Source organism: Corticium candelabrum, chromosome 15, assembly GCF_963422355.1.
Source record: "Corticium candelabrum chromosome 15, ooCorCand1.1, whole genome shotgun sequence".
NCBI classification, from domain to species: Eukaryota; Metazoa; Porifera; class Homoscleromorpha; order Homosclerophorida; family Plakinidae; genus Corticium; species Corticium candelabrum.
In genome coordinates this window covers 1379822-1397093 of record NC_085099.1, presented here as the reverse complement: position 1 = coordinate 1397093, position 17272 = coordinate 1379822, and the positions used below count along the sequence as shown (strand labels likewise).

Here is a 17272-nt window from a genome sequence, read left to right as displayed (position 1 = left end):
CCTCATTCATAGATTTTGTCTAGCCTTATATTTTAATAACAGGCAGTAGTATGTACAATTTCTGTGTTTTACATTTGTTGCAGTTTGCTTATTTAAGTTAAGTGTACTGTAATTAACTAATTAATTAATTAATGGCTTCTACTCCACCCGAGCATGCAAATATTTCGCTTTTGATAATTGTATAATATTTACATATTATTTAACATTTATTACAATATAAAATTTATTGATATTAATGCAATTGTCGGCGTGTCAAAAATTTTTAAAACTCCCGCATTCTCCCGCATTTTTTCCCGCAAACTCACGCATTTGGTTGGGTTGGCTAGGTTGGCGGGTCTGTCATGACTGTTTGTAAGTTGTGTATTTGAAACATAAAGAAAGAGTGTAAGTTTTATGCAGTGTTTTGATTAAGAGTCGCATCATTCAACTGTCTAGAAACGTCTGTACACTGTACACACTCATCATGCATGCACCTGGTGGCAGTTGCCTTCTCAACTGTGGCTCTGTCTTTTCAAGTCTTTCTATACAATCAAGACATCTCATAAAAGACCCCAAAATCTATAAATCAAACAGACCTTCGGCTCTCCTCTTCTCTCCAACCTCATCATCAGGAGCTAAGATTGAATTCTGGCGTTTCTTCTTTCTCACTTTTTGCATTTTGTCTGTATCGTCAACTCGGTCTTCGAATACAACCGTGCCGTCCTCCCGGTAAGACGTTCCGGCACTTTCTTCTGGAGCTTCGTCTGCAATATGGGACACTTCATGTGCGTCACGTGACCTCGTTTTCTTCTTCTTTTCTTTGCTCGCACTTGCAGACTTGGAGTCTTCAAGCTGCGTACTTGGATTCCCTTCAACCGTCAGTGGTTTCAATCGTCTTTTTTTCTTGCGTGTTTGAGCGAAATCAGGTTCAGACATTAGCAAGTTGTGGAGTAACCGCGGCAACAAGCCAATTAGATCAAATGATGCGGAAACCAGAAAGCTTTTCGAAGGTCCCGTATTACTGGTACAGTATGTAATGTACACTGTACAGATGCCATAATGATAAATGGGAGCAAAACGTAACAATATTTATCTAAATCTTTTGCGGCTTGCTAATCTCTCTGCCCCTCAAATTTGAAGCCACCGCGTACGCGTCTATCTCTACAACCCAAAACCACTTGCGATAAATTTATTCTAGACTCGACTCCGCCCTCGTCATTCCCCGGATAGTCAATCCTCGCCGTCTCATTTAATTAAATTAATTTAACTTAGGTGAGAAACGAGGAGAAAACTGATCGGAGGAGGGACTGCCATTGTTGAGGACCTTTTATATTTAAATTCTTAACAGTTCCAGTTGGTGCCGTGCGTCTTTGTTTGTTGACTTCTCAAATGGCTGACAAAGAACTTTATGAACCCCTCCGCTATGACAGAGCGTTTGGGAGATCCCGATCTAGATCTGCTTGTTTTGTTGCATCTGTGGCTACCTTTGTTGCTGCTACTCTTGCGATTGTTCTAGCTGTTGTATGGGTTGAACAACTTCCATGTGATTCGAGCAGCAGCAGCAGCAAACAGCAGACACAATTTTCGATGGAATGGATTAGATTCTTCCACATCTCTGACGTCCATCTGGATCCCGAGTACGACGAAACCATATCAGCAGCAACATTCTGTCGTAACTCGACTGGTTCTATGCCTGCTGACTTCTCTGCTCCCTATGGTAGAGTGGGTTGTGACTCTCCAAACAAATTAGTAAAAAATGTGTTTCATGCAATGAAAAATGCGAGCAAGACTGATCAGCCTGACTTCATTGTTGTCACGGGAGACATGTCTGCTCACCATCTCGGATCATCAACTGGAAATAACGTGCTTTATGCCATAACTGTTGCAACAGAAGAACTGCAGAAAACGTTTCCAAGCACTTATGTTTTCCCCTGTTTGGGAAACAATGACGTTCCTGAGGATTATTACATCCCGCCACAACCCAATGCTACAGAGTGGTATGAGAAACTGTTGGATTTATGGAAATCAACCATCTTTTGTTCTAGTTGTCAAGGACGAGTCAAGCACCCACCTGTAAATGAACGTGAATTTAGACAAACTTTCCTAAAAGGCGGATATTACAAAGCACAAATTTCACCCAAAATGATCCTGCTAGTTTTGAATACAATCTATTACAGCACAAAGGCAACTGTGCGAAATCAAGTATTTCTGGAGACAGCACAAGGTCAATTGGACTGGTTGAAGTCTGAACTACAGAAAGCTTCAGTTAATGGACATAAAGTGATTATATCTGGTCATATACCACCGGGCTTTGATCCCTATTCCTTGTCAACGTATTGGTATGATGATTACACAACTTTCTATGTGAAATACACGTCAGAAGTATATCCTCATGTAATCGGAGGTTAGCAATTGACCATTTTATTTATATTTGCATGACCTTTATCTGCTGCATTGTGCTTGACAATTAGGTCAGCTATATGGTCATTTGCACAAAGATGACTTCAGATTCTTCAATGGGAATTCAAAGGAACCCTCAGTGCAAAAGTCTTCTGCAATGTTGCTCACTGCATCTCTCACACCAGTGTATCGAAATAATCCAACATTTCGTCTTATGTATGTGGATGATGATAAAGGCACGTTTACAGACTACAAACAGTGGTACCTAAGCTTAACTACTGCAGATGGTAAGTAAGCAGCTTCACTTTTTCATAATTCCCAAGCCCATCCATGCATGATATTGGTGTCAACTGTTCTGTTTGTCTGGCTGTTTCTGTCTCTAACTGTTTGTCTGGCTGTTTCTGTCTCTAACTGTTTGTCTGTGTGCCTTTCCATCTGCCTGTCCCTCTCTCTCTACCTGCATTTCTATGTCAAACTGTTAGCTGAATCAAATTCAAACTTCTGACTATGGCTGTCTTGCCATTATTGAGAGTGATGATTCAGTCACAGTTGGGTGTACCATACATATATAGTCTTGAACTTCCAGACAAACAGGGACACAACAATTTATGCTGTTCTTTGTGCTCTTTCTCTGTCTTGAAGTTTGAGAACAACATTTAATAATTGTACACTTCAAATGATTAAATATATGTGAACAGAATTCATGGTCACAAATTGGCTGTACGAATATACATTCTCTGAAGCTTTCCCATCAGCCCTTGGCCAAGTAATCAATCCTCAGAGAATCCTTGACATTGCAAATGGGATTATCAGCAAGACAAAAGAAAGTACTTGGCTTCAGTATATCTGGCACCGACAAGTTGAATATCTACCAGATGAAAAGACCTTCTCACGCAACCGTCTGTATTGCTGTTTGCGATGTTCTAATGATACAGAATTTGATCAATGCAAGCAAAGTCTACCTTTTATTCCAGGATAAAGTGTGCGTGGATTAAAGAGGCATGATGGACAGCATAATTCGGTGCATTGCCATAACATTGAATGGTATTGCATTGCTACATAACGTTGAATGGTATTGTTCTGATAAAGAAGTGTTGCTCATCTCTAAATCTGAAAAGCTACTGCTCTGCTGTGACTATAGGCCTATTGACCCAGCATGTAAGCCCAGTGGAGTACTACCCTGTCCATTCTATGGCAGACAATGGCTGTCAGGTATATCAGAATACAAGTGCACAAGCCTCCTACTCCCAAATTCAACAAACTTCACAGACGTAAACCATTATATAGTCTGTAATACATCAACCTAGAGATATGAGAGTTTACATGTTTAGAAAGTTTGGCATGTCTCACCTCAAGAAGAAACTAAATATACAACCATTCGTAGCTATATATTTCTCATTGTACTACTAATACTGTGTCTTTTAGATAAAATGACACAATCCTGTCAGGACCTAGTTAACCAAAATATTTTTAATGCAAGGAGAATCGCTCCTTGCAACGGGATCATACAAAATACATTAATGCTTTTCATCAACATTCTCACAGCTGGATACAAGAGTTTGAACTTGTTTGTCAATTTCACCATGTGAATTGTCAGTCTCATTTGGATAAAGAAACGATTTCAGGTTAAGAACTTGTTCGCTACTCATCACTTGCACAGACTGCCATTTAACTTTGCCTGATGTCTATAGTGTAAACAACAACCAGTTAAACATCTACTTGAAACATAATGATATAATCAATGACTTTTTCATCTTCTTCTGGATGCCACAACATACATAAGCCCTGGTTGGGACAAGTCAATACAAACAGTTCTCTTGTACTCCTACATACAAAGAAAATGATCCCAATAGTATTTATTCATTAATCATTTCTGTGTTGTGATATTTACGTGCTGGACACAATGCAACGAACAGCTTCTTCTGAAATTCTGTGTGTCATGAGAGGATGAAGAGAACAATATCCTGAAAGAGATGAACAGTGTTCAAGAAATAGATAACCCACAACAAGGCACAGAAAATGGTTACCAGCCACTTTATCTTGTATGTTGAAAGTGATGATCCATCCTCCTCCTGTACCCACCCAAACTGTATTACAGGCAATGTTTAGAGCTGTAATTCTTCCTGGAGATAAGTGTGTTGACTTAACAGCTCCTTGCTATGCAATATAAAAATAAAAGTGTGTGTGTGTGTGTGTGTGTGTGTGTGTGTGTGTGTGTGTGTGTGTGTGTGTGTGTGTGTGTGTGTGTGTGTGTGTGTACTTGTAAACTGCTGATTCCTTGATACAAAACAGTTGCACAGTCGTATTCCAACAGATTTTCATAAGACTGTGCATGCCACAACTTGATGAGAGAGGAACTACAAATAAAAAGGTACTAACGCAAAGTATAGGCTGAAAAAGCACGCCCTAACCCTCTAGCAGATGACCAAATGCCATGTTTCCCTAGTGCGAGCTTTGCAACACTTCTCCTCACTTCTGTCTCTGCTTTCCAGCAACCATGCTCTTCAAAGCTCCTATCAACAAGTGCATATTCAAGTATACCTAGTACGTAATAACTGCATGGACATGACATACTGAGCATTGAGGACAAAGATCATGTTTCCACAACCACACCACATATCTTGCTCATTTGCTAACAGCAAGCACATCACAGGAAGGCCATCCTGCAGTGTAACATTTTGAGGCTCTCCAGTCATACACTGATTCAGTTCCTACACCATAACATCACATGCATCAAATGTCAACAAGAATAATAATAAAGGCATCCACATCTACACACTTCAAAATATGCAATTGAGCCATCAGCAAGTCCCACATACGTTTGACCAGTCACAGAACATGCCAAACTAACAGGACTGTCTGTCAGCATTAATGACCAAAGCTCCAGGCTAGATATAGAACACCATTGGTCAAGAGACAAAGCATAGTAGATAAATCTATACCCTGTCGTTGCACTGAATGCAACAAGCGCCCACGACAAAGTTCCCACCAAGATAATATCACTGTTCAACTCAGCAATGCAGGTGAGACGAGATGCAAACTAATATAGTTAAAAAGAACACCAGTAGTAAAATATACAATTTACTTGTCTAAACATCAACAAAGCTTACCTCGTACTCCACAAAAGCTAATTCAGGGTCTAATGTCAAGGGAAGAGCTGCAAGTCTTCCACTTTCATGTGATCCTTGGCAAAGCCATACAACTTCTGTAACAAGTAAAAATATGAGTCTATAATATGTAAACGTAGGTATGCTTTCAACCTTGAGAACTGACAACTGCACATTCCCACACCAATTGGTGAGCTCGAGTCTTACTTCGTTTTATGGAAGAGTCATGAATCTGAAAATACACACACCATTGCTACAGTACTAAAACAAACCACAACAACAATTACTACAGTACCTACAAGTATATATCTTCTTCATTACATTAGAGGCGTGTGTTGTTTAATTAATTACATTGATATTAGGTCAGTAACCTTACCTCAATTTGTATATAAAACTTTATTAACGAGTTAATAAATGTAGCTGAAAAAGTAGACATAGCAATGTTTACTGCAAACAAGAACTTAGAATTCAAATTAAAGCCTGCACTAAATATTACTGCTCTGTTGAAAACGTTTATAATAAAAAATCAAAGATCTAAAGTAAGCAGATATGCAATTAGACTGCACTGAATACATGGTAAATTGAATAACGCTTTTGAAACCATATCCTTATCCATTGTGCTCAATGTGTCACAAGACTTGGACCTTTAAAAATAGACAACTGATTCACCCAAACACATAACTTGCAGTGTGGCCTCCATGTACTATTAGACATCCATGGTTGAACATCCATTGTTAAGAACATCCAAGGTAACACATGCCCATGATTAAACATCCATGGTTGAACATGTCTACGGCTAAACATACATGTCCATGACTGAACAAGCATGTCCATGGCTGAACATATATACCATGGTTAAACATCCATGGTTAAGTTAAAGCATTCTAATGCCAATACACGTAATTAAGTAAAGCAAGTATTTATCCTTACACTCTTTGCCCGTGACAACGGATCACGAATGGTGCCAACACGTGTCCTTTGACTACTCCTTGTTAGTACTGCCATATGAGCATCCCTCCTTCGGTCAATATGACTTTTTTGATAGAATTTTCCCAAGTCAAACGCCGTCTACCAAAACATCAAAATCAATTGACATTACAAAACTGTTCCATTTCACTGAACCTGCAAAAGAAGGTCTCCATTAAACATCAGCCTAGACATTAACTTGAGATGCCCAAGAAGTGAAATGGGATCATGAAGCTGAAGCAAATCTTTCCTGTTGATCTTGAACACAGCGACAGCAATACGAAACAGAATCTAATAAAATCAACCATCTTACCAAATTTGTGTTGAAATGTACCAAAGACTATTAGACACTACGTAATGATCAGAAAATACCTTTGGCCCTGTTAAAAGAAAGCAGTCCCATGCTCTCAACATAGCCTGCAAAACAATACAAGTACATTGAACTATACTGTCCTTCTAATTTGCACAGTTATAACAACCTCTATTGGTAGGGGATCCACAAACAGAGTCATAAACCAGTTGAAAGTTATCATGCCAAATTCTATACCACTGTCGGAAAAAATTCTTGCCAAATCAGGAAGTTTCTCAGTCAACATTTCTTTTAACACTTCCTACAGATACACGTATGTATGCAGTCAGAAGTATGGAAAACATGCTCATTAGTTACTTATAACATTACCTGGTCAGCCATTGCAGCCACTAAAGAACTAGTATAGTAGTTGGCTGGAAGAAGGCACTCAATTATATAAACTAGGCACCTGAAGAACAAGACGAATTAGCTACCTGAGATGATGCAGCTTCAGCTAACAATTCTTACCAAAATGCATCTTCTTCACTTAGGTAAAACAAACAGACAGCGGCTATCATGTTCATTCCCTGTAACAAAAATATCATCTAGTTACATGCAATCAAAACATTATCAAGACTTTATGTACTTTCAAATACTTTTAATTAATATATAAATATATTAAATTTTGTGGAAACAACAGGTAACTAATTAATTAAGTCAACACCATCGTTCAATCAGCAAATCTATTGTAGCACAAATGTTCATGTGCCCATGTGCACATCAATATGTATGCAATTGACTGAATTGGTAGCTTTGACTCTATCACAGCCTCAGTTTAGCCTAGATCGCAAAGACAGACATCAACAATAAACAACTGGACTACATCTATCTAAGCAACTTGGCACCTGTCCAAAAGAGATGCAGAATTCACAACTACAAATTTTACTTTATAGATTACTTGACATGGTAGCTATATAGCCAGTTCAGATAATCATGAGATACTAAGTGTACTAAAATCATAAAAACTAAAATAAACAATAGTTACAATACTATTATATGTATAGCATTGCATTGCCTATTAGCTAGTAAATCATACAAAAACCATTTTAATTAATATTGACTACTTACTTGACAGTATCCTACGGTTGGATTGTGGAGACTATAGGCAACCAAAACCCGTTCAAGTTTCTCAACCTATTATCAACAATGTCCCTCAAAATACAACCAGCATAACACATCACTCACTCCACGAGATTTCCTCCCAAACTGTTTGTTGTTAGGAAGAGTTCGAAGAAGATCCAGTTTGATCTGCTTAATAGAAGAAGTCTAAAAAGCAACACCATCAATAGTACCTAAACAATCCACGATTCTTTGTGTATAATTACTTGTGAATGACACAAATGTGAGTAGTAGTCGACTCCCTATATAAATAAAAAACTAAATTGTTGACTAAGTTAGTAAAAAGTGATGTAACGCCCACCTTCTCTTCAATCAGTTTGCCAACCTTTGACGTGACCATACTGCCACATAGCCATCACACATAATTGAATGACACAACACAATCAAGCATAGCAAACCTTTTCCAGACTAGCTCTCTGTAACAATTAGGTATACCGTCACGAACTAGCTGTTTCAGTGTTTTCTACAAGACAAACATTCATTTGAATCATCGTGTATCCCATAACATGCTGTGCCTACTCCATCAAACTGTCCACGTTGTAATTTCTCTTTGTTTTCCCATACATATCGCTGCCATCTGTTCATGTGATGGTCATTCTCCTGTGAGATATCATGCACATCACTGCAACAGTGCTACTGGTACGACTGGTTCTATGTACTTGTAGTCTGCTTTTGTAATGTACTGAAAGCAATCGACACAAGTAGTGCTGCATTGACACTTCATTCTGCCAATCATGTACATGACCATACTCATCCACGTGACACCCTTCACAGCTACACAACAAATATCTAGTCAATAAATGAGCAATGCTGTATTGATGATTTCCCAATATGAAACAAGTAAAACAATAGATCATGTAATGCAATTTTGTCACTGTATATTCATAATAAGATTTATGCTGAAGTATTTCTTAATTCTATTTCAAATATAAACTCTTGCATCTCTTGTATTATACAGTAGTGTAACCTCAATACTTTGCATACACAGACTGACCACCATTTAAATGTTAATGTTTTGACACCCAAACTAATTGCATGCACATACTTCAAAATCACATAAAATCTAAATCTCTTCCAGTACAGCAGGATGCTTACATTGCATTATTAATTGATCATTGTAAGCATTGCCCAACAACTGAAATATGTCAAACTTACTGCACAATTTTGATAATATGCACAGACAGAAATTTAGTCAAAGTTGCAGCAGCATTACAAGAAAGGCTGTTTACCATTCAAATACTGGAATTCTCTTTGGTGCTTCATTGTGAGCATCCTTTAGCAGTGTAAACAGGTGCTGACAAGCCTGCAACAAAACATACCTATAGACTTAGAATGTGTCTATCCATCTGTGTGTCTGTCTTTCTGTCTGTGTGCCTGCTCGCCTGCCCACTCGTCTAAATTGCAACCTGTCTATATGTATGTGTACATGATTCAATATTCAAGGCAAATTCAGTCACTAACTACACACATTCTAATATAAATTGATACACAAAGCAACACCTTTTCATCAGCCAAATCTTCAGTAGTTTCATCATCTACATACAAGCTTGTTTACTTCATTGTTAAAGAATGAAAACCATGAATCAAGGCAGGACTAACAACTCTTCTTGTCCTTAATACTCTTCTCAATTATTCCAACATAGTTCAACTTCAGTTGACACATTTTCTCTTCAATTGATCTTTGTTTCCTTAATAAAAACAAAGCTGAGTACCATTTCAAAGTATCATTTAAACAGTCCACTAACTTGTTTATAGCTTTGTGTTTCTGAAATTCCTGCTGTTTCTGTTCAAAAAGTTGAATCAATTCATTACTGAGAAAAGCATTCTGCTGCTTGTAAGCTCGACATTCTTCCTACAACAACAACAACGCACACTATTAGAAACAAAGCCAGTGTTATCACCTGCTTGTAATTCTTACTTCCAACAACTTTATCTGTTCATTGACTGGACTCTGTCGAACCCTAAAGTATTGCAAAGTAGTATGACTGACAAGCACAGTTTGTGTCCAAAATAAATACACAAATTGCTATGAAGTACGGGTAAGATTAGTTCATCCACTACTGCATCAATAAGATAGGAGTCCTATTTACTAAACTATGGTTCTTCAATTCTCATACTACAATATTTTGAAAATTCATTTTTGTTCTCATAATAATTAAACATATTAAAGACAAATGAACAAAATGGACAAATGTCAAGCCCTCCACGTCATTCGTGAATGACGTCAACCTTAAGGTCAGTTGCGAAGATAGCTCCCCTGCCTCTAGAGACATGGCCTCCATGCACTACGTGGAGGCTTAGGGCCAGCGCTACAATCCACCTGGAGCTTGGCCAGAGTCATCCAGGGGCACTGACTATGGCGCAGCTTTGGGACTGGACACCAAGGCCCACAAGTACCCGTCTGCTGCATGATGTTAGGGCCAAGCCAGCGGTCATGTCCACTCCAGTCAATGACCAGGTACTCATTTATACTCCTGAGTCGAGAAAAGCAATTGTGTGTAAGCTTCTTGCTTAAGGACATTATGCCATAGCTCGCCATCACTGTGACTTGAACCTGCAACCCTGCAAGGTCCCGGATGTTTTCATTCTCCAAATGCACTCTCTAACCAACTGAGCTATTGCACCACACACAGACACAGACACAGACACAGACACAGACACAGACACACACACACACACACACACACACACACACACACACACACACACACACTTACACTTACACTTGATTCCACCATACCCCCTATGGGTTTTGGCAACGAAGCGTAATAGCGCTTCTCCAAGCAGCACGATCATCAGCATCACAAAGACTGATATGTAATGACCTGAGGTCTCTTGTGACAACATCTATCCATCTCTGTTTAGGCCCATGTGTTGGTCTTGTTGCATTACTAAGTCTGCTGCGAAGTAGTTGTTCTTGGGGACGATTGTCACTCATGCGTAGCAGATGGCCCAGCCATTGCAATCGTTGTTTCTGTATTGTCATAGCAATAGGGTCTTCACACGCTCGTTCTAAATTGTCTGAATTCTTGATTTTATTCCATCTTGAGACACCAAGAATCAATCGAATGCACCGCATGTGGAATGTATTTAAGCGTTGCAAGTTTGGTTGTGTAACGGACCAAGTCTCACATCCATATAGCAAAACAGGTCTCACCAATGCACGAAAAACTTTCATCTCTGTGGAGATTGAAAACTGTCTGTTGGTAAATACCCTTTTCTTCCAGGAACCAAAAACTTTACTTGCTTTGCTTATACAAGCATCAATTTCAGCAATGCATCCACCATTTTGGCTCATGATACTCCCCAAGTAAGTAAACTCTGTAACGTTTTCAAGAACAGAACCGTCAAGAAGAATACGTGCCTGCTCGCAACCAATGCACAAAACTTTTGCTTTCTTGATGCTGATTTTCATTCCCTATGTACAGCAGGACTCATGTAGACTGTCTACTAACTTTGTAGTTCACCCGAGGTCTTCCCAATTAAAGCTAAATCATCAGCAAACATAGCAGCTTTAATGACACTAGTTCCTTGAGCTTTGACTCTGTAGTTCATGTAGAGATTTCCCTCTTTCCTGTATTCAATTTCTACTCCGCCAACTTTAGCTTTGTTTAGTGCTTCGCGTACAATCTTGTCCATGACGAGATTAAATAATACAGAAGACATAACACAACCCTGACGTACACCAGTTGTAACTTCAAATTTTGATGACTTCTCACCACTAGATTTGACAACACAATGTGTTCCATCGTGAATGTCAACAATCAATTGTACAACTTGTTCCTCAATGCTTCTCTCTTTCAAAAGTAGTCTGAGAACATCTCTAGGTACGAAGTCAAAAGCTTTTTCCAGATCAACAAAACAAATATGGACAGCACACTTATGTTCAATGGACTTTTCAATTAACTGACGAACCAACCATATTTGATCAATTGTTCCTCTACCCAAAAGAAAACCACATTGGACTTCTAGTAGTAGAGGCTCAACTGACTGTTTAAGTAGTTCCAGAAGAATATTTGCTAATACCTTTCCAGGTACACTGACTAATGAAATACCACGATAGTTGTCGCATATTAGTCTGTCATTTTTTTCTTGAAAACAGGAACAAGAACTGAATCTTTCCAATCCTGTGGCACTCTTCCTGAAGACCAAACTTGTTGAAGAAGCTCAGATAGCCAATCAAAAAGCTCCGTAGGCCCAGCCTTCAGTATTCAGCTGTTATTCCATCATTACCAGATGCTCTATTTTTTAACTTTTTAATAGCATTGATGATTTCTTCTTCACTGAGTGGAGCACCAGACCCAACAGAGCGTACAACCGTTCCAGAGTCTATTGCAATAGGACGTCTGACATTTAATACCAAGTCAAAGTGTCTCTTCCAATGATCTAACTGATCATCCGTACAAAGTAGTTTCTGATCATGCTCATCTAAAATTACCGAGGCAGGTTGAATGGGTACGTGATCAAAGTTTTTGAGCTTCCTGAAAAATTCATAATGATTGTGGTGTTTCAAGTCATATTCTAAATCAGATGCTTGTTCGCACAACCACTCTTATTTGTCGTGTCGAACTGCTTGTTTCACTTGTTTACATAAACTAACATAATGTTTTCTAGTCATCTCGTTTTCCTGACATCTCATCCAAGCGATGTGAGCCTCACGTTTCTCAGCTATCAACTGTAACGTACGCTCACAAATCCATCTATTCTTCCTGGTTTGAACAACATTGAGGTGTTCATTTGCAGAGTCCATAATTGCACTACAAAAGTCAGACCACATAGCTTCAGTCTCAGTATATAATCTTTGTGTGAATCTAGTCGTGACGTTATTTCGATATTTGCCTAGAGCAATAGGATCACTGAGTACGTCCCGTGTAAAGGTTTTCACTCGTCTTTTCCCACGTGGCTTCTGAAGTTTCAGTACCATCTTACTACAAACAAGTTTGTGGTCACTGTCAAAATTTGGTCCTCGCCGTACTCTTGTATCATGTACTATTCTTTGCATAGACTGCTTTACCAAAACATAGTCTTTTAGACTTGGCTGTAATTTGGGATTAGAAGGATATCAAGTGGCAGTGTGTATATTCTTATGCTGGAAAAAGGTGTTTGTGATTCCCAGGTTATGTGCTTGACAAAAGTCTATCAGTCTAACACCATTGTCACTGGTTGACTGTGATACACCAAACTGACCAACAATTTTTGACACTGCCTTTCCAAGTCTAGCATTAAAGTCACCCAGCACAACAACAAGCGAACCTGTCTTATGCATAGCAACATCAAGTTGTTGATAAATTCATCTTTAACTACCTCTTCGCATTGTTCTGTTGGAGCGTAACCAACAATGACATTCAAAATTCCTTTGTCAGTGAGAAAGTCAGCACGCAATATCCTATCTGAGATAGGATCAACGATTTGAGTGACTTCATCACATTATGTCTAACCACTAGACCAACACCCCTGGAAGCTAGCTCAGGTGGTCTAGAAAACAACAGACGATAGCAGGAGTCTTCATCTAAATCCATCATGCCTGTGCCAGGTGAGTTTCAGTAATGCCACATAATGTAATATCAGTTGTAATCAACTCTTTGGCAAGAAGGTCAGTTCTGCCCACACCCTTTAATGTTCGAACATTCCACACACCAAACTTGAGCAATTGATTCCTTTTCCACAACATGTCATTGATTTCTTTCCGCTTACGATGAAAGGAAGAGCTTAAGCTAACAGTTGAAGGGTAGTGTAAACTTGACTTGCAACTATTCTTTACCATTATATTGCATATATGATAAAATTTCTTTACATGGTTCCTCATGAAATTTACTGATGACAATACACTAGAGCAATCCAGAATAGGACATCTCATGGAATGACCAGACCATGTTATTGTGGTACCAGAAGCAGATTGGATCACAGTCCGAATACAAACTGAGTTATTAGAGGCAGTCGGAGAGCCCTCAATAACCCCTTCCCGCGAGCACAGCCCTTGATTGCCGGGTTGCCTCTCAATCTTCGGAGCCCAGTTCTATTCCTGGCGTCACTGGCTCTTTCCCCAGCGCCACCCCTACTTTTGTCCACACGCGGGAAATGCGCTCTATTCTGCGTTTAGTAGCAACATATGTTTTGAGTGACCAGCTTGCTAGGCTAGCGCACCCTAGCCTCTCACCATCTTCAACTTGCTGAAGGTTAAAGTTAGCATGTATTTCCTCCCCCGGACAAGGGAACTACCAGAAATACAAGGTCCCATGGGGTACCCTCACACACACACACACACACACACACACACACACACACACACACACACACACACACACACAGACACAGAAACACACACACACACTCCTCCTCCTCCTCCTGTCTTGCTTCTGTCTAAACGGACACGCTACCCTTTCAATAGGGACAAAGATAAAGTCATAAAAAAATTTTCCCGTGAATATCAATGCATTTGTGTATTGCATACCCTCCTTTGCTTCAAAAGTACTTCTTACATGTCTGGCATTCAATGGCTCCTTTTTGCTCATATATAGGTTTTTCTCTTTCAGCAATACATTTGTGTCTCTTCAAGTCACTAATGCGTCTGAAACCTCTGTAGCATTCAGGGCAGACAACAGTTTGTAAATCAACATTGCCAGATGATACTTGACTAGACTCCAGACAAGCATGGTAATGGTCTCTCCAGGCAAATCTTGATTTATTTGCTGAGTCATACCAACAGCTTTCTGGAATGTTCAGATCATTTAGGTCATTCCTAATTATGTCTTTCCAGCGTTTCTTAGGGCCACCTTGTAAACGTTTTTCTGATAACCACCCAAAGAAGTACATCTTGGGAATTCGATGGTTGGGCATTCAAGCCAAATGAACATGAAGCAAAGAACCAAAAGGGAATCCTCTTCTGCGACTTTGTCGATGTTCTTTGTGCAGGAAATCAACCCTGAGAGACTTGCAAGTTCTCTGTGAGTAAACAAGTGAGAGACGGTGCAAGTGACACCATCCTACGACGTCCCGGTCTTGCAGCCATGCTTTGCAACCACAGAGCAATTCAAACTCCGAGTGCCACCATATACATGCGGGCACACACACACACACACACACACACACACACACACACACACACACACACACACACATACACACACACACAACTTTCTACTAAACATTTGATTGTAAAAAGTAAGTTTACCTGTTAATGTTTGTCTGATATGTGCACTCAAGCTAGACAAACCAATACATTACATGAGAACAAAACTAAACAAACATACAAAACCCACATTGTCTTCCAATTCACTCAATGATTTGTCTTGAGATGACAGCATATGACTATATGCCATTTTATGACGTCTAAGTCGTGTAAGTTCAGCACGAGTCTCTCTAAATCACAACCACATACACACAATATAAGAAGCTAAATTCAACTCACATTATGAACAGCAAATATGTTACCGAAGTTCTTCCTTCAACTAAATCATAAGACATTAGTAGCACACAGTATGTGAACAAACATATTTTAATTCTAACCGTGTTAATAATAGCTAATCCCTCTGCTGGTAGTTTGACTGTTGCATCACTTGAAAAGACTTCATCGAGTGTGACTTCTTCCTTCAGTGGAGAATTTAAACTTAACAACCCACAATCAGGAGTAGCAGCAGCATTGCTAGCAGCACTATCATTAGCAGCAGCATCAACATGTGTAGATTTATCAAAGGCCCCTGGTTGAAATAATTGCTTGTCTCTAGTATCTTCAGATTCAGGTGTAGCTGTATTGAGTTGTAAACTTGATGAAGACGGAAACACACTACTACTACTACTACCAAAATAGTCCTCATCAACAACAAGGTATTTGGATGCCAAATCTGCAGATAATAATAGATGACTGTCTTGATCTTCTGTCTGACTATTGGCTGAGGCACCAGTTTTGATACTGTTCATGCTCTCGCTACCATCTATTCCGGAATCTATACTTGCTGCTGACAGAGCCTGTAGTTTAATCAAAGGGTGCAAACGAGGCTGTTCCGTTCTATCACTAAGGTTCTGTGCACTATGACTTTTCTTTTTATGAGCTCTTGTCTCAGCTAACACTCCGTGTCCTAGACTGCTATCACCAAATTCTTCCTGAAACAGCATGAAAGCATTGCACACTCTTTTCTCCAAAATTCTAAAAAATCATACCACAGCCAGACTGACAGTAGATGTCGAACGATTTGATTTAATTAATGCAAGCTCTGCAGCATCCTGTTCTTTTTTCCATTGAGCTCTTCCTACCTAGATGTACATAAAGTACATAAAAACACACCAATACCTTATTGATCTTGCATTATGCATGATAGGAACTGATAATTAATCACAGTAAGCCCAAGGGCGTGTTTGATTGGAGCTCTTCCAGCCTCTTCCAGAAGAGGCTCCGTGTGCACACCCCTCTCCCGACTCTGCTGAAGAGCACACCCCTCTTCCAACCTCTACCAGCTCTGCGCTAAAAGAAGTTGGAAGAGGGGCGTGCTCTTCCAGACTCTTCTGGAAGAGCCCAATCGAATGTGCCCTAAATTCTTCATTCAGAAGATTTTCAGGTGCTTGTCAAATAGACACACCTGAAGTGCCTTCAGCCAATGCATCATGTTGTCGTGACTGTCTGCCATTAGCCAATAGTCCTTTCCCTCAGAGCTATAGCCACATCAAATTATTAAAAAGATAAATAAATACTCCTTGTGACCAACTTACTGAATGACAAACAATCCTTGCTGCCGAGGATCAAAAGAAAGAGATGAATTGCCAATATCAATAGATCTTAATTAACAAAACAGTAACAATTTTTGACAAAACTACATTTTGTCTCTACGCTCCATTTCCTTCACCAACCCTGCTGGTTCCACAACCCTCAAATGCTTCTTCTGTGCTTTGTAGTATTTCAGCTGGCATTTCTTTTCATCAAAAAAGAAAAACCTGTAATAGTTTAATCAGCACTCAACTTAATTAACAGGTCAGTAACCAACAAAGCAGTGAAACTGTGCACTACCAGCTCTTTTTCTTTTGCCTCAAACCGAATGCTAAAAGAACAAATTATTGACGTGTGTGGGAGGAGCACCAAACACGCCTACCTCCTTTCTGGACCGTGTGTAGAACGCCAGAAAGACTTTGAAGTCCCTAAAAAACGATACATTGAAAACAACACGTACTACACTAGCATTCTAATACGTAGAGTACGACTTCAGCAATACAGCTCTCTGTCGTTAATATTCCGGACAATGTTCGAGGACTTTGCTCTTACCTGAGTCTTTGATGACATGGCTGCTAACATACAAAAGCCAGCTCCGGTGCTTAACAAAAATAAAAGTGACCTGGAACTCTGACACCACACCCGGATATTAAA

At 39.4% G+C, this 17272-nt stretch overlaps 4 protein-coding genes across 5 annotated transcripts in view; 1 reads left to right on the top strand and 3 right to left on the bottom strand.

The window, feature by feature from the left end:
• Nucleotides 1-941, bottom strand: part of LOC134191104 (transmembrane protein 237-like) — an 8970-nt gene extending 8029 nt beyond the window's left edge. For both annotated transcript variants that reach the window (XM_062659670.1, XM_062659671.1), the window contains exons 1-2: nucleotides 576-941; nucleotides 474-521 (exon numbers count right to left, since the gene is read on the bottom strand). In XM_062659670.1, the coding sequence (XP_062515654.1) occupies nucleotides 474-521; nucleotides 576-915 (388 nt within the window). In that variant the 5' untranslated portion in view covers nucleotides 916-941. The remainder of the gene's footprint in view (nucleotides 1-473; nucleotides 522-575) is intronic.
• Nucleotides 942-1262: 321 nt separating this feature from the next.
• On the top strand, nucleotides 1263-3488 carry LOC134190459 (acid sphingomyelinase-like phosphodiesterase 3a). The gene is made up of 3 exons (XM_062658902.1): nucleotides 1263-2383; nucleotides 2451-2666; nucleotides 3078-3488. Exons 1-3 carry the CDS (start codon nucleotides 1369-1371, stop codon nucleotides 3356-3358), a joined length of 1512 nt encoding a protein of 503 aa, XP_062514886.1. The 5' UTR covers nucleotides 1263-1368; the 3' UTR covers nucleotides 3359-3488.
• Nucleotides 3489-3685: 197 nt separating this feature from the next.
• LOC134190458 (TBC1 domain family member 2A-like) lies at nucleotides 3686-17267 on the bottom strand. Its single transcript, XM_062658901.1, has 40 exons — nucleotides 17171-17267; nucleotides 17001-17046; nucleotides 16919-16949; nucleotides 16762-16845; nucleotides 16624-16689; nucleotides 16494-16566; nucleotides 16078-16170; nucleotides 15427-16020; nucleotides 15352-15368; nucleotides 15180-15279; nucleotides 15092-15123; nucleotides 9839-9881; nucleotides 9666-9772; nucleotides 9520-9608; nucleotides 9421-9455; nucleotides 9150-9223; nucleotides 8580-8694; nucleotides 8440-8520; nucleotides 8319-8383; nucleotides 8222-8261; nucleotides 8127-8162; nucleotides 7987-8067; nucleotides 7870-7935; nucleotides 7270-7328; nucleotides 7132-7210; nucleotides 6932-7063; nucleotides 6825-6869; nucleotides 6609-6743; nucleotides 6417-6554; nucleotides 5640-5718; nucleotides 5490-5584; nucleotides 5322-5419; nucleotides 5159-5267; nucleotides 4954-5090; nucleotides 4791-4892; nucleotides 4640-4736; nucleotides 4407-4536; nucleotides 4271-4343; nucleotides 4126-4204; nucleotides 3686-4064 (listed from the first exon to the last, which is right to left on the bottom strand). The coding sequence occupies exons 1-40, from the start codon at nucleotides 17198-17200 to the stop codon at nucleotides 3897-3899; spliced, it is 3753 nt and encodes a 1250-aa protein (XP_062514885.1). The 5' UTR covers nucleotides 17201-17267; the 3' UTR covers nucleotides 3686-3896.
• On the bottom strand, nucleotides 11295-13684 carry LOC134190761 (uncharacterized). The gene is made up of 5 exons (XM_062659272.1): nucleotides 13531-13684; nucleotides 13225-13310; nucleotides 13072-13177; nucleotides 12174-12348; nucleotides 11295-12061 (listed from the first exon to the last, which is right to left on the bottom strand). The coding sequence occupies exons 1-5, from the start codon at nucleotides 13682-13684 to the stop codon at nucleotides 11371-11373; spliced, it is 1212 nt and encodes a 403-aa protein (XP_062515256.1). The 3' UTR covers nucleotides 11295-11370.
• Nucleotides 17268-17272: the final 5 nt, after the last annotated feature.